This window comes from Notolepis coatsorum, assembly GCF_963971535.1.
Source record: "Notolepis coatsorum genome assembly, contig: SCAFFOLD_1302, whole genome shotgun sequence".
Classification (NCBI taxonomy): domain Eukaryota; kingdom Metazoa; phylum Chordata; class Actinopteri; order Aulopiformes; family Paralepididae; genus Notolepis; species Notolepis coatsorum.
The window spans coordinates 1-25,054 of NW_028170742.1; the positions used below are offsets into that span (position 1 = coordinate 1).

The 25,054-nt window shown below is 38.8% G+C and overlaps 1 protein-coding gene across 1 annotated transcript in view; it reads left to right on the plus strand.

Moving 5' to 3' along the window:
- Nucleotides 1-5,578: 5,578 nt before the first annotated feature.
- Nucleotides 5,579-25,054, plus strand: part of LOC311248453 (golgin subfamily A member 7B-like) — a gene marked incomplete at both ends in the record, with an annotated part of 46,576 nt that continues 27,100 nt past the window's right edge. The window contains one exon of the mRNA XM_084339329.1: nt 5,579-5,731. Coding sequence (XP_084195455.1) covers nt 5,579-5,731 — 153 coding nt within the window. The remainder of the gene's footprint in view (nt 5,732-25,054) is intronic.

The window sequence follows — 25,054 nt, forward strand, 5'->3', positions numbered from 1 at the left end:
CATGAGGTGTCCCTAGATACCAAGAATATGCAAATGGACCTTGTAGAAGTCGAGCAATATTCCATTTACTTAGGTATGTATTTTAGGCAGATTTTTGGAAAATAGGGCTCCAGGCTTAAGAGGTTAAAGCTTGGCTGGCTCTGAACTTTTTAAAATTGTAATGACAAAAAAAACTGAGGTAATTATGTTTGGACCGCACCTCCAGACATGAGTGCGCTTGACTCATGTGTCAAACCCATAGTCACCAACCTGCTGGGGGTCAAAATAGACAATGATTTTAAAATGGATAAACAAATTAATTCTGTGGTTAGGTCCAGCTTCTTCCAGCTGAAGCAACTATCCAAGGTCAAGCATCTTCTCTCCTTTAAAGCCTTTGAGAGAGTCACGCATGCCTTTGTGACAACACGGCTGGACTACTGCAATGCGCTCTATGTTGGCGTTGGCCAGGCCTCACTGTCGCGTCTTCAGCTGGTCCAAAACGCTGCTGCGCGGCTGTTGACAGGGCCACGCAAACGGGAGCACATCACTGCTGTCCTCGCCTCCCTTCATTGGCGGCCTGTGCAGTTTAGGGTACATTTTAAGATCCTGCTGTTTGTGTTAGGGTTTGAACCGACCTCAAACGCACGGCACAGACAGGAAGTTCAGAGTTAGCCAAATACTAGGGCGTATTTATTTACAGAGTCACAAAAGGGGTAAAGTAACAATTATGAAACAACAAGGGAGACTGCCATCGGCAGAGTTCTCTGCGGCTCTGCAGATCCTCCTGGTGATAGCGGTGGGGAATCGGTATTTGACGTTGTAGCGGCTCTGCAGATACTCCCAGCTTTAACTCGAGGTGGAAAATGGAGAGAGAGAGAGAGATATCAATAACAGTCAAACGAAACACAGAGGCAGTGTGGTTCCCTCATCCCTTAGCTGTGTCCAGAACCAATGAACAGTGACAATCTTCAGTGTTCTCCACAACACACAAGTTAGCTGAGTTTAGTGCAAACAGAAATTATATCTTCTCTTCTAAACACACGCTTCAACTGAGTCCAGTGCAAGCAAAAATGATAATCTTCGGTGTTCGTCACACACACAGACAGAATAATCCAGAGGGGTTTGGTTCCAACTCACCCAAGCGCAAACGCGTAAAGCGGGTAAACGAGGCGCAGCTCCAAACGGGGAACAAGGTTCTCATCAGCGGATCTCCACAGAAAGTCCTGGAGGGAAAGAAGATGAGGCACAGCAACGGGGAAAAAGCAGGCAAAAGCAGTTGTATTCCAAAACGACCCGACCTCGATTGAAGGGAAGTCCCAGTATAAAAAGCCTCTGGGGCGCTAATCAAAAACTATGACAGGTGCGCGCTGGAATTGATACTTGCTCCAAAAGCGTGTGGCGGGGAATGCACCAATCAACACAGCACCTTAAAGGAACGGAGCGTGTGGCGGGGAATGCATCAATCAACACAGTACCTTAAAGGAGCGGAGCGTGTGGCGGCAACGGACCAATCATCACAGTACTTTAAGAAGCGTGTGGCGGGGAATGAACCAATCCTCACAGTACCCCCCCCTCCACGGGAGCCACCCGCCGACCCACTTGGCCCCGGCCTGCCCGGATGGGACCGAAGGAAGCCGGCGATCAGGGGCACTGGAGAGGGGGACAGAGACAGAGGCCCGGAGAGGGGGACCGGAGACGGGGACAGAGGACCGGTGAGGGAGGCTGGAGACGGGGACAGGGACCCGGTGAGGGGGGCCGGAGAAAGGGACAGGGAACCGGCGAGGGAGGCCGGAGACGGAGACAGAGGCCCAGAGAGGGGGCTAGAGACAGGGACACAAGGGGAACCCCGGGGCGAAGGACTGGACGCCGCCTGAAGACACTGGGCATGACAGGAGGGGCTCCACCCCCTGATGGTGCCGGAGGACCAGGCGATGTGGGGCTCATGCAGCGCGAGCCAAGGCCTGCCCATGACTACAGGGACAAGAGGCGAGCCGGTGATGAAAAACTGGAGTCTCTCAACGTGGTTACCAGCAATGGTGAGAAGGACTGGACAGGTGCTTTGAGTGATGTCAGCCAGGCGGCGATGATCCAGCGCGAAGACCTCCAAGGGCCTCTCGAGGTCCTCAAGTGGAATGTTGGCCCGGGTGGCAAACTCAACGTCCAGGAAACTCCCATCAGCACCAGAGTCAATGAGTGCACCCACCGTCGCCCGCTGGTCCGCCCAGGCTAGGGTGACGTTCGTCAGACGGTTAGGTGGTGCACAGGTGGGGGAACAGGAAAAACGGCTCACCAGGATCTCCCGGGGTCCCGGCGAGCCTGGTCTTCTTGGCCGGGTAGGGCAATTGGAGACACGGTGTCCATCCCGGCCGCAGTAGAGGCAAAGGCCGGACCTGAGCCTGGACTCCCGTTCGGCCGGGCTAAGGCGGGTGCGTCACAGCTGCATGGGTTCCTCCTCGGTCACAGCTCGGGAGGGAAAAACCCCACCAGTCACGGAGGGGGCAGGACAGTCAGCACTGTAGAGGCGGCTGCCGGGAAGGGAAGCCCCTGAGCGGAGGTCGATTGCACAGTCGTAAGGCCGGTGAGGCGGAAGGGCCTGACCCCGGGACTTACTGAAAACCTCCTCGAGGTCGTGGTACTCGGGGGGTACGTCTGGGGGTCCCAGTCGTGCTCGCTCACGCCTTCTCTCCCGGAGGCGTCCGTCGATGCGGATAGCGAGGCTGATCAGGCCCTCGAGAGAATCGGGCTCCTCTTGGGTCGCAAGCTGGTCCCTTACTGCGTCGTTGAGCCCCCTCAGGAAGGTGAGACGAAGCGCTTGATCGTTCCAACCGCTCTCCGTTGCGGCCAGTCTGAACTCCAGCGCGTAGTCTCTGACACTGCCACTGTCCTGCCGGAAGGTCCCCAACCGAGCTCCTGGGTCCTGGCCATGGGTTGGGTGGTGGAAAACCCTGCGGAGCTCTGCCACGAAGTCTGGGTAGGAAAAACAGAAATCAGCCCCCATTGCCCAGGAGGCAGTAACCCACTGTGCTGCTCGGCCCGTGAGCAGGTTAGTCATGTAGGCTACTCGGGATCCCTCTGACGAAAAACGGCTGGGTTGATGAAGGAAGACCAACTCACACTGCATGATGAATGTGGCACAATCCTCGAAGTTACCCTCGAACAGACGTGGTTCGGAGAGACGGGGCTCCCGAGGTGCGAGGTCTGCCGCGGGTGGTGAGCTGGCTGAGACTCCTGGGACAGGTGGGGTTAAAAGCAGAGTGTTTAATGCTGTACTGAGAGCCTGAAGCTGGTGCAGAACAACAGCCTGCTGATACCCCTGGGTAGTCTGCTGGGTGGCCAGAGTGTCAATGGCATCCAGAATAAGCTGGACCTCGGCCCGGAGGTCCTGTAAAGCAGCCGCAGCCGCACCCAACTGTTGGGTGTGGTCATTGACCAACTCGATCTGGACCGCCAACGCTGCCCTGACCCTGTCTGTGTCGGCTGAGGTCGTCATGGTCGGGTCGTAATGTTAGGGTTTGAACCGACCTCAAACACACGGCACAGACAGGAAGTTCAGAGTTAGCCAAATACTAGGGCGTATTTATTTACAGAGTCACAAAAGGGGTAAAGTAACAATTATGAAACAACAAGGGAGACTGCCATCGGCAGAGTTCTCTGCGGCTCTGCAGATCCTCCTGGTGATAGCGGTGGGGAATCGGTATTTGACGTTGTAGCGGCTCTGCAGATACTCCCAGCTTTAACTCGAGGTGGAAAACGGAGAGAGAGAGAGATATCAATAACAGTCCAACGAAACACAGAGGCAGTGTGGTTCCCTCCTCCCTTAGCTGTGTCCAGAACCAATGAACAGTGACAATCTTCAGTGTTCTCCACAACACACAAGTTAGCTGAGTTTAGTGCAAACAGAAATGATATCTTCAGTGTCTCTTCTAAACACACGCTTCAACTGAGTCCAGTGCAAGCAAAAATGATAATCTTCGGTGTTCGTCACACACACAGACAGAATAATCCAGAGGGGTTTGGTTCCAACTCACCCAAGCGCAAACGCGTAAAGCGGGTAAACGAGGCGCAGCTCCAAACGAGGAACAAGGTTCTCATCAGCGGATCTCCACAGAAAGTCCTGGAGGGAAAGAAGACGAGGCACAGCAATGGGGAAAAAGCAGGCAAAAGCAGTTGTATTCCAAAACGACCCGACCTCGATTGAAGGGAAGTCCCAGTATAAAAAGCCTCTGGGGCGCTAATCAAAAACTATGACAGGTGCGCGCTGGAATTGATACTTGCTCCAAAAGCGTGTGGCGGGGAATGCACCAATCAACACCTTAAAGGAACGGAGCGTGTGGCGGGGAATGCATCAATCCTCACAGTTTGCTTATAAAGCAATGAATGGTCTGGCCCCACCCTACCTCACCGAGATCCTGCACCCCTACACCCCATCTCTGAGGTCTGCTGACCAGTCCCTCCTGGTCGTCCCTAAATCCAGGCTAAAAAACAGGGGGGACCATGCATTTGCGGTTGCAGCCCCCAAACTGTGGAATGAGTTGCCCCCCTGCCACATTAGGCTGTGGCCCCAACGCTCTCCCAGTGTTTAAGTCCCATCTTAAAACACATTTATTCTCCCTAGCTTTTAAGAAAATGTAGTCTGCTGCTGTAATTTAGTTTGTAGTTGTGTGTACTTTGTATTGTGTTTATGTGTTTTTTTTTTTTTTTTTTACTATAAATATGGTTTTTACTGTGAAGCACTTTGGTCAACCATGTTGTTTTTAGATGTGCTATATTTGATTTGAAATCTTTATTTCGAACATGCAATGAATACAAACAAACAATAACAAAAGCAAAACACAACTCAATCTACATGTTCGAAAAGGAGTAGGAAGAAGTATACACTTATATAAATAAAGTTGGATTGGATTGGACTGGATTGGAAATACAGCCACAAATAGCCATGATTTCCATGAGCGAGATGTGTGTTTCTAAATCTGTGGGGGAAAAAGACGAGTATTTTGGGAGAACAGAATGCAGCTGGTGGGGTGGGGGGGGGGGTGCATGTGTGTGTGTGTTTGTGTCTGTGTGTGTGTGAGCGTGCATGTGTGTTTGTGTGCACATGTGTGTGTGTGTGTGTGTGTGTGTGTGTGTGTGTGTGTGTGTGTGTGTGTGTGTGTGTGTGTGTGTGTGTGTGTGTGTGTGTGTGTGTGTGTGTGTGTGTGTGTGTGTGTGTGTGTGTGTGTGTGTGTGTGTGTGTGTGTGTGTGTGTGTGTTTGGCAGTTTTATAGTTGAACAGCTTGCTCCCACAGTTCTGCTGAGACACTCTCCACTGACACGGCCCATATGGTGTGTGTGTGTGTGTGTGTGTGTGTGTGTGTGTGTGTGTGTGTGTGTGTGTGTGTGTGTGTGTGTGTGTGTGTGTGTGTGTGTGTGTGTGTGTGTGTGTGTGTGTGTGTGTGTGTGTGTGTGTGTGTGTGTGTGTGTGTGTGTGTGTGTGTGTGTGTGTGTGTGTGTGTGTGTGTGTGTGTGTGTGTGTGTGTGTGTGTGTGTGTGTGTGTGTGTGTGTGTGTGTGTGTGTGTGTGTGTACACTTGTGTACTTGTGTACTTGTGTCTCGTGTGCAGATCGAGCGGACCCTGTTTGAAGAGACGGTGAAGACTCTGAACCTGTACTATGCGGAGGCCGAGAAGATTGGCGGCCAGTCCTACATGGAGGGCTGTCTGGCGTGTGCCACCGCCTACATCATCTTCCTCTGCCTGGAGACGCGCTACGAGAAGGTAAGAGACCTTCGGGAGACGTTGTAGTAGACAAAAAGTGAGTCACGATGTCCAACGTAATATTCAAACGTTTCCCCGTCAATAACGTGTTGTCCCTCAGAGTTGTCCAAAATGTTATCCCTGATATGTGAAACATCGCATGTTTTACTGTCCTGTTTCACGAGGACGTAAGGGAAGTACTTTATACTAAAATGTCCTGCATTTATGTCGATTTTCTTGAGCTGAATAGTTGGCTTTGCTCTCTAGAGCAGGGGTTCCCAAACTTTTCAGGCCGCGACCCAAAAATAACGGGGTCAGAGAGCCGCGACCCCCACTATTATAGGAGACAAAAAAAAAAAAATGTATAAATGGAAATGTATGGTTGAAACATGCACACGTTCAAACGCACACACACTAATAAGCATTGGAGGCTTTTAACCAGGGCCGGACTGGGGAAATCATTCAGGCCAGGAAATATAGTGCAAAATATAGCCCCAGTCAGGCCACTTTTAAAGCAGGGGGTCTGGGGGCAGTCCCGGCGCCATGGGCGGGCATTAGGGGGCCGGGCCCGCCCACTGAGTCAGCTGTCCCCACCGCCTGTACGTTAATGCCAAGCAAGCAGTGCAAAAATGCTTCCGCATTCGTCACCGCACGCTAGTGCGGTAAAGCGCCCTTCTTTTCAGACAAATGCTACCGTGCGTGCACCGGCGGCGGCGTGCTCGCTCAGGTGCGTGCGTGCGCCGGCGTGCTCGCGCGAGGTGCCCGCGCATGCGCATGAGATCCCGCCTTGAGCGGAGCTCAATATATATAAGTCACCGCCCCTTATTCAGTATCTACCAATAGCTCAATTGGCAAGGACACATGGCTGTGGATCCTATGGCTTGTTTGCTGGCGAGTTCGAATCCCATCGAAAATATTTTTTAACGTGATTTTTTTTTAACGTGTATTATTTCGCCGGTTAAGGTTATTTCGCCGGTTAAGGTTAGGCATGGTTAAGGTTAAGGTTAAGGTTAGGCATTGTTTCGGAGTTGGTTAAGGTTAGAACGGTTAAGTTTAGGCGCTGTTAAGGAGCTGGTTAAGGTTAGAGTTTGTCAAAGAGAATGGCAATATAATTTCTATGGTTAAGGTTAGGCATGGTTTCGGAGTTGGTTAAGGTTAGAACGGTTAAGTTTAGGCGTTGTTAAGGAGCTGGTTAAGGTTAGAGTTTGTCAAAGAGAATGGCAATAGACAGCCTATTTCCGCGCGACCTGGGCGCTGGGCGGCGGAAAATGAAAGGCGCATTACTGCATGCCACTACGATAAATTTTTGCACTGCTTGCTTGGCATAAAGCTACACGCGTCCCCACCCTGGTAAAAAAAAAAAAAAAAAAAAAGATTTTGTCAATCAAAGTCAACTATCCAAATCCTTAGTCGGGGACAGCCCTAGTGGGCACTGATGTCAACAACAACACTACTGAAGCTAGCACGGCACTCTGTGAGAATTAGTTTTCTACCCTCAAGAACGTCTTTACAGAACATCGCCTTAGTATGCTTCATCGACGCAACTAAGGCCAATTTAATTCAGTTGGCATTTGAGAAGGACTTAACAAAAAAGTTCAGGAATAAGTGGAGGGGCAGTGTTTTAAGAGGATTTCACTCTGTCCCCAAACGCCGCTTGCCGCTCTACTAATGATGGTGAGTAGCCTGTGGAGGAATTTTGTTTGCTTTTTTATGCACCTTATTTTTGTCAGTTCAGTTCAGTTTGTCAGTGAATTCAGAAGTGTTGAATAAATGGAGAATTTTCAAAGATATAGAATAGAATAGAATAGAAATGTATTATCCTGAGGGAAATTTGACACTGCAAATCACTCAACATTAAACATTTAGACAGAACAAGTCACAAATAAGAATAACAAAACAAATGGCCTAAGAATAGAATAAAATGAAATAGAATAAAAATAGAATAAAAGATACAGTAAATAAATACAGTAAAAATATACTGAAGTCTACAGTAGGTGTAATAATGCACAGTGCTGTTTAAAAAGAGTCCAGGAAGATGGTAATTGTCACTCTGTGCTCAGTGATGCAGTGAGGCACAGTGATGCATTGTATAGTCTGATGGCTGTCGGAATGAAGGACTTCCTGTGCCGTTCAGTGCTGCATTTAGGTAGTGTGAGCCTATAACATGCTCCTCCTGTCAGCCAAGTCTGTGTATAGTGGGTGGGAGGGGTTTTCCCTGATGGCCTGAAGCTTAGCAAGGTTCCTCCTCTCCGCCACCCTCGCTAGAGTCCAGCTCCACCCAACCACGCTACTGGCCTTCTTGACCATCTTATCCAGCCTGTTTGTGTCCCCTGCTCTCAGTCCGCTGCCCCAGCAGGTCTGTTATATATATCCGTTCAGTCTGTTTTTGTATAAGTGAAAGTTCTTAAGATAGAGAGAAATTAGATTTTTCAATTGCCTCTCTGCTGTTTAGTTCAGCACCGTGGGCAGCGCCAAGCAAGCCACAGCGCCGCTGTCCCAGCTGAAACATATAAAAGGGAACCTGTGTTGAAAAACCATTGTGCCCCCCCGAGAACATTTTATGCCCCCCCACTAATTTGTTTCTGCAGCCTGGTCTGTCTGGGGGTCCTCCACCAGGACATTTCTTGTTACAAAGACTTCATTTCCTGCATTCTGGTGCAGGCATTTTTTTTATTTGTACCCTTTAAATGCCAGTGTTTGTGATGGCATCACAAATTATTGTTAAAAAACAGGCTAGCATATGTATGATTAGCAACAACACTGATTTAGATGGATTTTCAGTTTTTTTGTAATGTCAGATTGAAAATAATACAATCTTTTATTCAACTTCAGCCCTGATCATAACACCACATATTAATTTTATAATTCTAACCCTTTAAATGCCAGTGTGTGTGATGGCATATATTTGCAATATATCAAATGCAAAGTAGATTTTTCTGGGGGGGATTAATACAGGCTAGCATGTGTCAATGATTAGCAACAACAGTTTTTTGTAAGGGTCCCGCCTCCACCAATCACATGCAGCTCATTTTGTGTGTGTGTGAGAGCAAGGGAGAGAGAGACAGAGATAGTTCTCCAACTTGTGTGAGTTGCAGTGATCTCCTGGTTGTTCCCCACCTAGGTTATCTCTAACTATTGCGCTGCTGCAACTAGAAACACTGTCCTGGCCTGCTTCTAAGTTCAGTGGCCTGACTGTAAATTTTTTTTTTTTTTTTTAATCATCTGGCGACTCCCCCGCGGCGGCTCGCGACCCTTCTGTGGGTCGCGACCCCGACTTTGGGAACCCCTGCTCTAGAGGACCAGAGCACTGTTAGCCCCCTCTTCATCCTCTGAAGCAAACCGCAGGAAGCTCTTCTTCTCTGCTGGCTCCTCTGTGGGTTCTGGAGGGACCCTGTTGGGTTCTTCTCACAACAGTGCCTCACATATCTGCAGTAGATAGTTTAGGAAAGTGATTAATTATTGTACCAATTAACAGTCGATAAAAAAATATTGCTAATAAAAACAGCAGCAACGTTTTACTATCGTGATCAATATTCAGTACATTTCATTTTGGAAAAGCTATTTAATTTATATTTCACTAATTCACCGTCAATTCACAAAGCTTTAATGGACAGTAACTTGTAACTAGACAATTCCGCGCGGGGGAAATTGTGAAAGTGTGGGTGACGCCTGTGCACCGCCGGCCAACGGGGGAGAGTGTCTCTCGCGAGTCTCTATGACAAACGGTTCAAAGGATACAAAAAGGGGGCGTGGCCTAAGGATCGGGGGAGTGGTCAACATAGACCAATCAAAGAGGATATCCCTACTGAGTGCAATGACACAACCCGCAACACTATTACACTATTACACAATATTACACACTATTACACTATTACACTATTACACACTATTACACTATTACACACTATTACACTATTACACACTATTACACTATTAGACACTATTACACTATTACACACTATTACACTATTACACTATTACACATTATTACACACTATTACACTATTACACACTATTACACTATTACACACTATTACACTATTACACACTATTACACTATTACACTATTACACACTATTACACTATTACACACTATTACACTATTACACTATTACACACTATTACACACTATTACACTATTACACACTATTACACTATTACACACTATTACACTATTACACTATTACACACTATTACACTATTACACACTATTACACTATTACACTATTACACACTATTACACTATTACACACTATTACACTATTACACTATTACACACTATTACACTATTACACTATTACACACTATTACACTATTACACACTATTACACTATTACACACTATTACACTATTACACTATTACACACTATTACACTATTACACACTATTACACTATTACACACTATTACACTATTACACACTATTACACTATTACACACTATTACACTATTACACTATTACACACTATTACACTATTAGACACTATTACACTATTACACACTATTACACTATTACACTATTACACACTATTACACTATTACACACTATTACACTATTACACTATTACACACTATTACACTATTACACACTATTACACTATTACACACTATTACACTATTACACACTATTACACTATTACACACTATTACACACTATTACACTATTACACTATTACACACTATTACACTATTACACACTATTACACTATTACACTATTACACACTATTACACTATTACACTATTACACACTACACTATTACACTATTACACTATTACACACTATTACACTATTACACACTATTACACTATTACACTATTACACACTATTACACTATTACACTATTACACACTAGTACACTATTACACACTATTACACTATTACACTATTACACACTATTACACTATTACACACTATTACACTATTACACACTATTACACTATTACACTATTACACACTATTACACTATTACACTATTACACACTATTACACTATTACACTATTACACACTATTACACTATTACACACTATTACAATATTACACTATTACACACTATTACACTATTACACACTATTACACTATTACACTATTACACACTATTACACTATTACACACTATTACACTATTACACACTATTACACTATTACACTATTACACTATTACACACTATTACACTATTACACACTATTACACTATTACACACTATTACACTATTACACAATATTACACTATTACACTATTACACACTATTACACTATTACACACTATTACACTATTACACACTATTACACACTATTACACACTATTACACTATTACACACTATTACACTATTACACTATTACACACTATTACACACTATTACACTATTACACTATTACACACTATTACACACTATTACACACTATTACACACTATTACACTATTACACACTATTACACTATTACACTATTTCACACTATTACACTATTACACTATTACACACTATTACACTATTACACACTATTACACTATTACACACTATTACACTATTACACACTATTACACACTATTACACTATTACACTATTACACACTATTACACAATATTACACTATTACACTATTACACACTATTACACACTATTACACTATTACACTATTACACTATTACACAATTACACTATTACACACTATTACACTATTACACTATTACACACTATTACACTATTACACCGAGTACAATGACACAACCCACAAGACAGAGGGCGCTGTCAGCAATTCAGTACTGCAACACAGTGATGGCCAATGATGGGTTAAGTGGATGATGTCATTGGCAGCTCAGCCACGAGCCACACAGCTGAACCAATCATGAGTGAGCCATGAGCCACACAGGTGAAGCAATCACTATGACTTGCATATTTTCTATCCAATGCATTTCTATGGAGGCAGATGCATGACTGCATTGTCACGTTGATTAAAAGAAAACTATAAGAGATGAAGCGTTGTGACGCGCACATGAGCACTACAACGAGTAGGCGAAGGGTTGTGCGCGATATTGTGGCATTCGTGCGATATTGTGGCACTCCTTCGGCGATCGGAACAGAAGGCTAAAAAATAGTGTGAAAAATGTGATTTCTAGAGGGCGATTGCATGGCGGTCAATGGGGAGGAGAACCTTCAAACAAATGGTCGTCAGTTGAGATAGAAATGTCCAATTCCATTTATTTTTCTTTTGTGAGCGGGATGACAGCCGTGTCATCGTTTTGATGTGTTTGTTTTATTTCTACGTCCAAAATTGAGATCACACTCGCAATTCACCCAAGGTAGGGGGAAAAAGATTATTTCAGCTGCTACACTCTAAAATGCAATGCATTCCCAATGGGACCGAAATTTTACCGTTTAAAGTCGATTCGTAGCCAGACGGTGCGGTGAAACTTTTACGGGTTCGAGACCGGTGTTGCCATAGGCAAGCCGCTCGTTTTGATACCTTTCACGTGTATGGGGCGCGAACGCTTACGTGTTGCAAAGTGTTTGCAAAATCTGAGAATATAGATAATAAGTATATACTAGACAATTCCGCGCGGGGGAAATTGTGAAAGTGTGGGTGACGCCTGTGCACCGCCGGCCAACGGGGGAGAGTGTCTCTCGCGAGTCTCTATGACAAACGGTTCAAAGGATACAAAAAGGGGGCGTGGCCTAAGGATCGGGGGAGTGGTCAACATAGACCAATCAAAGAGGATATCCCTACTGAGTGCAATGACACAACCCGCAACACTATTACACTATTACACAATATTACACACTATTACACTATTACACTATTACACACTATTACACTATTACACACTATTACACTATTACACACTATTACACTATTAGACACTATTACACTATTACACTATTACACATTATTACACACTATTACACTATTACACACTATTACACTATTACACACTATTACACTATTACACACTATTACACTATTAGACACTATTACACTATTACACACTATTACACTATTACACTATTACACATTATTACACACTATTACACTATTACACACTATTACACTATTACACACTATTACACTATTACACTATTACACACTATTACACTATTACACACTATTACACTATTACACTATTACACACTATTACACACTATTACACTATTACACACTATTACACTATTACACACTATTACACTATTACACTATTACACACTATTACACTATTACACACTATTACACTATTACACTATTACACACTATTACACTATTACACACTATTACACTATTACACTATTACACACTATTACACTATTACACACTATTACACACTATTACACTATTACACACTATTACACACTATTACACTATTACACTATTACACACTATTACACTATTACACACTATTACACTATTACACACTATTACACTATTACACACTATTACACTATTACACACTATTACACTATTAGACACTATTACACACTATTACACTATTACACTATTACACACTATTACACTATTACACACTATTACACTATTACACTATTACACACTATTACACTATTACACACTATTACACACTATTACACTATTACACTATTACACACTATTACACTATTACACACTATTACACTATTACACACTATTACACTATTACACTATTACACACTATTACACTATTACACACTATTACACTATTACACTATTACACACTATTACACTATTACACTATTACACACTACACTATTACACTATTACACTATTACACACTATTACACTATTACACACTATTACACTATTACACACTATTACACTATTACACTATTACACACTAGTACACTATTACACACTATTACACTATTACACTATTACACACTATTACACTATTACACACTATTACACTATTACACACTATTACACTATTACACTATTACACACTATTACACTATTACACTATTACACACTATTACACTATTACACTATTACACACTATTACACTATTACACTATTACACACTATTACACTATTACACACTATTACACTATTACACACTATTACACTATTACACACTATTACACTATTACACTATTACACACTATTACACTATTACACTATTACACACTATTACACTATTACACACTATTACACTATTACACACTATTACACTATTACACTATTACACACTATTACACTATTACACTATTACACACTATTACACTATTACACACTATTACACTATTACACACTATTACACTATTACACACTATTACACTATTACACACTATTACACTATTACACTATTACACACTATTACACTATTACACTATTACACACTATTACACTATTACACATTACACTATTACACACTATTACACTATTACACACTATTACACTATTACACTATTACACACTATTACACTATTACACTATTACACACTATTACACTATTACACACTATTACACTATTACACACTATTACACTATTACACTATTACACACTATTACACTATTACACACTATTACACTATTACACACTATTACACTATTACACTATTACACACTATTACACTATTACACACTATTACACACTATTACACTATTACACTATTACACACTATTACACACTATTACACTATTACACACTATTACACTATTAGACACTATTACACTATTACACACTATTACACTATTACACTATTACACACTATTACACTATTACACACTATTACACTATTAGACACTATTACACTATTACACACTATTACACTATTACACACTATTACACTATTACACTATTAGACACTATTACACTATTACACACTATTACACTATTACACTATTACACACTATTACACACTATTACACTATTACACACTATTACACTATTACACTATTACACACTATTACACTATTACACACTATTACACTATTACACAATATTACACTATTACACACTATTACACTATTACACTATTACACACTATTACACACTATTACACTATTACACTATTACACTATTACACACTATTACACTATTACACTATTACACACTATTACACTATTACACACTATTACACTATTACACCGAGTACAATGGCACAATCCGCAAGTCTCTACGACAAACGGTTCAAGAGATACACTGAGGGGGTGTGGCCTAAGGGGGCGTGGTCTAAGGATCGGGGGAGTGGTCAACATCGACCAATGAAAGGTGGTCAACATCGACCAATGGCACAATCCCCAAGTCTCTACGACAAACGGTTCAAGAGATACACTGAGGGGGTGTGGCCTAAGGGGGCGTGGTCTAAGGATCGGGGGAGTGGTCAACATCGACCAATGAAAGGTGGTCAACATGGACCAATGAAAAATGAAAGAGGATATCCCTACTGAGTACAATGACACAACCCACAAGACAGAGGGCGCTGTCAGCAATTCAGTACTGCAACACAGTGATGGCCAATGATGGGTTAAGTGGATGATGTCATTGGCAGCTCAGCCACGAGCCACACAGCTGAACCAATCATGAGTGAGCCATGAGCCACACAGGTGAAGCAATCACTATGACTTGCATATTTTCTATCCAATGCATTTCTATGGAGGCAGATGCATGACTGCATTGTCACATTGATTAAAAGAAAACTATAAGAGATGAAGCGTTGTGACGCGCACATGAGCACTACAACGAGTAGGCGAAGGGTTGTGCGCGATATTGTGACATTCGTGCGATATTGTGGCACTCCTTCGGCGATCGGAACAGAAGGCTAAAAAATAGTGTGAAAAATGTGATTTCTAGAGGGCGATTGCATGGCGGTCAATGGGGAGGAGAACCTTCAAACAAATGGTCGTCAGTTGAGATAGAAATGTCCAATTCCATTTATTTTTCTTTTGTGAGCGGGTTGACAGCCGTGTCATCGTTTTGATGTGTTTGTTTTATTTCTACGTCCAAAATTGAGATCACACTCGCAATTCACCCAAGGTAGGGGGAAAAAGATTATTTCAGCTGCTACACTCTAAAATGCAATGCATTCCCAATGGGACCGATATTTTACCGTTTAAAGTCGATTCGTAGCCAGACGGTGCGGTGAAACTTTACGAGTTCGGAGACCGGTGTTGCCATAGGCAAGCCGCTCGTTTTGATACCTTTCACGTGTATGGGGCGCAAACGCTTACGTGTTGCAAAGTGTTTGCAAAATCGGTGGAATAAAGAATAATAATAAAAAGAGTATGGATATGTATAGTGTGGGTGGCAACCTGGCTTCGCCAGGTCACCCACACTAACTAGACAATTCCGCGCGGGGGAAATTGTGAAAGTGTGGGTGACGCCTGTGCACCGCCGGCCAACGGGGGAGAGGGTCTCTCGCGAGTCTCTATGACAAACGGTTCAAAGGATACAAAAAGGGGGCGCGGCCTAAGGATCGGGGGAGTGGTCAACATAGACCAATCAAAGAGGATATCCCTACTGAGTGCAATGACACAACCCGCAACACTATTACACTATTACACAATATTACACTATTACACACTATTACACACTATTACACACTATTACACACTATTACACACTATTACACTATTACACTATTACACTATTACACTATTACACACTATTACACTATTACACTATTACACACTATTACACTATTACACACTATTACACTATTACACTATTACACACTATTACACACTATTACACTATTACACACTATTACACACTATTACACTATTACACACTATTACACTATTACACTATTACACTATTACACACTATTACACTATTACACTATTACACTATTACACTATTACACACTATTACACTATTACACACTATTACACTATTACACACTATTACACTATTACACTATTACACACTATTACACTATTACACACTATTACACACTATTACACTATTACACACTATTACACTATGACACACGATTACACTATTACACTATTACACACTATTACACTATTACACGATTACACACTATTACACTATTACACACTATTACACTATTACACTATTACACTATTACACACTATTACACTATTACACACTATTACACTATTACACACTATTACACACTATTACACTATTACACACTATTACACTATTACACTATTACACTATTACACACTATTACACTATTACACTATTACACACTATTACACTATTACACTATTACACACTATTACACTATTACACACTATTACACACTATTACACTATTACACTATTACACACTATTACACTATTACACTATTACACACTATTACACTATTACACACTATTACACACTATTACACTATTACACACTATTACACACTATTACACTATTACACTATTACACACTATTACACTATTACACACTATTACACACTATTACACTATTACACACTATTACACAATTACACACTATTACACACTATTACACTATTACACACTATTACACTATTACACTATTACACACTATTACACACTATTACACTATTACACACTATTACACTATTACACTATTACACACTATTACACACTATTACACTATTACACTATTACACTATTACACACTATTACACTATTACACTATTACACTATTACACACTATTACACTATTACACACTATTACACTATTACACTATTACACACTATTACACTATTACACACTATTACACTATTACACACTATTACACTATTACACTATTACACACTATTACACACTATTACACACTATTACACTATTACACACTATTACACTATTACACTATTACACACTATTACACTATTACACACTATTACACTATTACACTATTACACACTATTACACACTATTACACTATTACACACTATTACACTATTACACTATTACACACTATTACACACTATTACACTATTACACTATTACACACTATTACACTATTACACACTATTACACACTATTACACTATTACACACTATTACACTATTACACTATTACACAATATTACACTATTACACACTATTACACTATTACACACTATTACACTATTACACACTATTACACTATTACACACTATTACACTATTACACTATTACACACTATTACACTATTACACACTATTACACTATTACACACTATTACACACTATTACACTATTACACACTATTACACACTATTACACTATTACACACTATTACACACTATTACACACTATTACACTATTACACTATTACACAATATTACACTATTACACACTATTACACTATTACACTATTACACACTATTACACTATTACACTATTACACACTATTACACTATTACACACTATTACACTATTACACACTATTACACTATTACACACTATTACACACTATTACACTATTACACTATTACACACTATTACACTATTACACACTATTATACACTATTACACTATTACACACTATTACACTATTACACACTATTACACTATTACACTATTACACAATATTACACTATTACACACTATTACACTATTACACACTATTACACTATTACACTATTACACACTATTACACTATTACACACTATTACACTATTACACTATTACACACTATTACACTATTACACACTATTACACTATTACACACTATTACACTATTACACTATTACACTATTACACACTATTACACTATTACACACTATTACACTATTACACACTATTACACTATTACACTATTACACACTATTACACTATTACACTATTACACACTATTACACTATTACACTATTACACACTATTACACTATTACACTATTACACACTACACTATTACACTATTACACTATTACACACTATTACACTATTACACACTATTACACTATTACACTATTACACACTATTACACTATTACACTATTACACACTAGTACACTATTACACACTATTACACTATTACACTATTACACACTATTACACTATTACACACTATTACACTATTACACACTATTACACTATTACACTATTACACTATTACACTATTACACTATTACACACTATTACACTATTACACACTATTACAATATTACACTATTACACACTATTACACTATTACACACTATTACACTATTACACTATTACACACTATTACACTATTACACACTATTACACTATTACACACTATTACACTATTACACTATTACACACTATTACACTATTAGACACTATTACACTATTACACACTATTACACACTATTACACAATATTACACTATTACACACTATTACACTATTACACTATTACACACTATTACACTATTACACACTATTACACTATTACACAATATTACACTATTACACACTATTACACTATTACACTATTACACACTATTACACACTATTACACTATTACACACTATTACACACTATTACACTATTACACACTATTACACTATTACACTATTACTCACTATTACACACTATTACACTATTACACACTATTACACTATTACACACTATTACACTATTACACACTATTACACTATTACACACTATTACACTATTACACACTATTACACTATTACACACTATTACACTATTACACTATTACACACTATTACACTATTAGACACTATTACACTATTACACACTATTACACTATTACACTATTACACACTATTACACTATTACACACTATTACACTATTACACTATTACACACTATTACACTATTACACACTATTACACTATTACACACTATTACACTATTACACTATTACACTATTACACACTATTACACTATTACACACTATTACACTATTACACACTATTACACTATTACACTATTACACACTATTACACTATTACACTATTACACACTATTACACTATTACACTATTACACACTATTACACTATTACACTATTACACACTACACTATTACACTATTACACTATTACACACTATTACACTATTACACACTATTACACTATTACACACTATTACACTATTACACACTATTACACTATTACACTATTACACTATTACACACTATTACACTATTACACACTATTACACTATTACACACTATTACACTATTACACTATTACACACTATTACACTATTACACTATTACACACTATTACACTATTACACTATTACACACTATTACACTATTACACTATTACACACTATTACACTATTACACACTATTACAATATTACACTATTACACACTATTACACTATTACACACTATTACACTATTACACTATTACACACTATTACACTATTACACACTATTACACTATTACACACTATTACACTATTACACTATTACACACTATTACACTATTAGACACTATTACACTATTACACACTATTACACACTATTACACTATTACACTATTACACACTATTACACTATTACACTATTACACACTATTACACTATTACACTATTACACACTATTACACTATTACACACTATTACAATATTACACTATTACACACTATTACACTATTACACACTATTACACTATTACACTATTACACACTATTACACTATTACACACTATTACACACTATTACACTATTACACACTATTACACACTATTACACTATTACACTATTACACACTATTACACTATTACACACTATTACACACTATTACACTATTACACACTATTACACAATTACACACTATTACACACTATTACACTATTACACACTATTACACTATTACACTATTACACACTATTACACACTATTACACTATTACACACTATTACACTATTACACTATTACACACTATTACACACTATTACACTATTACACTATTACACTATTACACACGATTACACTATTACACTATTACACTATTACACACTATTACACTATTACACACTATTACACTATTACACACTATTACACTATTACACACTATTACACTATTACACACTATTACACTATTACACTATTACACACTATTACACACTATTACACACTATTACACTATTACACACTATTACACTATTACACTATTACACACTATTACACTATTACACACTATTACACTATTACACTATTACACACTATTACACACTATTACACTATTACACACTATTACACTATTACACTATTACACACTATTACACACTATTACACTATTACACTATTACACACTATTACACTATTACACACTATTACACACTATTACACTATTACACACTATTACACTATTACACTATTACACAATATTACACTATTACACACTATTACACTATTACACACTATTACACTATTACACACTATTACACTATTACACACTATTACACTATTACACTATTACACACTATTACACTATTACACACTATTACACTATTACACACTATTACACACTATTACACTATTACACACTATTACACACTATTACACTATTACACACTATTACACACTATTACACACTATTACACTATTACACTATTACACAATATTACACTATTACACACTATTACACTATTACACACTATTACACTATTACACACTATTACACTATTACACACTATTACACACTATTACACTATTACACTATTACACACTATTACACTATTACACACTATTATACACTATTACACTATTACACACTATTACACTATTACACTATTACACACTATTACACTATTACACTATTACACAATATTACACTATTACACTATTACACTATTACACACTATTACACTATTACACTATTACACACTATTACACTATTACACACTATTACAATATTACACTATTACACACTATTACACTATTACACACTATTACACTATTACACTATTACACACTATTACACTATTACACACTATTACACTATTACACACTATTACACTATTACACTATTACACACTATTACACTATTAGACACTATTACACTATTACACACTATTACACACTATTACACTATTACACTATTACACACTATTACACTATTACACTATTACACACTATTACACTATTACACTATTACACACTATTACACTATTACACACTATTACAATATTACACTATTACACACTATTACACTATTACACACTATTACACTATTACACTATTACACACTATTACACTATTACACACTATTACACTATTACACACTATTACACTATTACACTATTACACACTATTACACTATTAGACACTATTACACTATTACACACTATTACACTATTACACACTATTACACAATATTACACTATTACACACTATTACACTATTACACTATTACACACTATTACACTATTACACACTATTACACTATTACACTATTACACAATATTACACTATTACACACTATTACACTATTACACTATTACACACTATTACACACTATTACACTATTACACACTATTACACACTATTACACTATTACACACTATTACACTATTACACTATTACTCACTATTACACTATTACACACTATTACACTATTACACCGAGTACAATGGCACAATCCGCAAGTCTCTACGACAAACGGTTCAAGAGATACACTGAGGGGGTGTGGCCTAAGGGGGCGTGGTCTAAGGATCGGGGGAGTGGTCAACATCGACCAATGAAAGGTGGTCAACATCGACCAATGGCACAATCCCCAAGTCTCTACGACAAACGGTTCAAGAGATACACTGAGGGGGTGTGGCCTAAGGGGGCGTGGTCTAAGGATCGGGGGAGTGGTCAACATCGACCAATGAAAGGTGGTCAACATGGACCAATGAAAAATGAAAGAGGATATCCCTACTGAGTACAATGACACAACCCACAAGACAGAGGGCGCTGTCAGCAATTCAGTACTGCAACACAGTGATGGCCAATGATGGGTTAAGTGGATGATGTCATTGGCAGCTCAGCCACGAGCCACACAGCTGAACCAATCATGAGTGAGCCATGAGCCACACAGGTGAAGCAATCACTATGACTTGCATATTTTCTATCCAATGCATTTCTATGGAGGCAGATGCATGACTGCATTGTCACATTGATTAAAAGAAAACTATAAGAGATGAAGCGTTGTGACGCGCACATGAGCACTACAACGAGTAGGCGAAGGGTTGTGCGCGATATTGTGACATTCGTGCGATATTGTGGCACTCCTTCGGCGATCGGAACAGAAGGCTAAAAAATAGTGTGAAAAATGTGATTTCTAGAGGGCGATTGCATGGCGGTCAATGGGGAGGAGAACCTTCAAACAAATGGTCGTCAGTTGAGATAGAAATGTCCAATTCCATTTATTTTTCTTTTGTGAGCGGGTTGACAGCCGTGTCATCGTTTTGATGTGTTTGTTTTATTTCTACGTCCAAAATTGAGATCACACTCGCAATTCACCCAAGGTAGGGGGAAAAAGATTATTTCAGCTGCTACACTCTAAAATGCAATGCATTCCCAATGGGACCGATATTTTACCGTTTAAAGTCGATTCGTAGCCAGACGGTGCGGTGAAACTTTACGAGTTCGGAGACCGGTGTTGCCATAGGCAAGCCGCTCGTTTTGATACCTTTCACGTGTATGGGGCGCAAACGCTTACGTGTTGCAAAGTGTTTGCAAAATCGGTGGAATAAAGAATAATAATAAAAAGAGTATGGATATGTATAGTGTGGGTGGCAACCTGGCTTCGCCAGGTCACCCACACTAACTAGACAATTCCGCGCGGGGGAAATTGTGAAAGTGTGGGTGACGCCTGTGCACCGCCGGCCAACGGGGGAGAGGGTCTCTCGCGAGTCTCTATGACAAACGGTTCAAAGGATACAAAAAGGGGGCGCGGCCTAAGGATCGGGGGAGTGGTCAACATAGACCAATCAAAGAGGATATCCCTACTGAGTGCAATGACACAACCCGCAACACTATTACACTATTACACAATATTACACTATTACACACTATTACACACTATTACACACTATTACACACTATTACACACTATTACACTATTACACTATTACACTATTACACTATTACACACTATTACACTATTACACTATTACACACTATTACACTATTACACACTATTACACTATTACACTATTACACACTATTACACACTATTACACTATTACACACTATTACACACTATTACACTATTACACACTATTACACTATTACACTATTACACTATTACACACTATTACACTATTACACTATTACACTATTACACTATTACACACTATTACACTATTACACACTATTACACTATTACACACTATTACACTATTACACTATTACACACTATTACACTATTACACACTATTACACACTATTACACTATTACACACTATTACACTATGACACACGATTACACTATTACACTATTACACACTATTACACTATTACACGATTACACACTATTACACTATTACACACTATTACACTATTACACTATTACACTATTACACACTATTACACTATTACACACTATTACACTATTACACACTATTACACACTATTACACTATTACACACTATTACACTATTACACTATTACACTATTACACACTATTACACTATTACACTATTACACACTATTACACTATTACACTATTACACACTATTACACTATTACACACTATTACACACTATTACACTATTACACTATTACACACTATTACACTATTACACTATTACACACTATTACACTATTACACACTATTACACACTATTACACTATTACACACTATTACACACTATTACACTATTACACTATTACACACTATTACACTATTACACACTATTACACACTATTACACTATTACACACTATTACACAATTACACACTATTACACACTATTACACTATTACACACTATTACACTATTACACTATTACACACTATTACACACTATTACACTATTACACACTATTACACTATTACACTATTACACACTATTACACACTATTACACTATTACACTATTACACTATTACACACTATTACACTATTACACTATTACACTATTACACACTATTACACTATTACACACTATTACACTATTACACTATTACACACTATTACACTATTACACACTATTACACTATTACACACTATTACACTATTACACTATTACACACTATTACACACTATTACACACTATTACACTATTACACACTATTACACTATTACACTATTACACACTATTACACTATTACACACTATTACACTATTACACTATTACACACTATTACACACTATTACACTATTACACACTATTACACTATTACACTATTACACACTATTACACACTATTACACTATTACACTATTACACACTATTACACTATTACACACTATTACACACTATTACACTATTACACACTATTACACTATTACACTATTACACAATATTACACTATTACACACTATTACACTATTACACA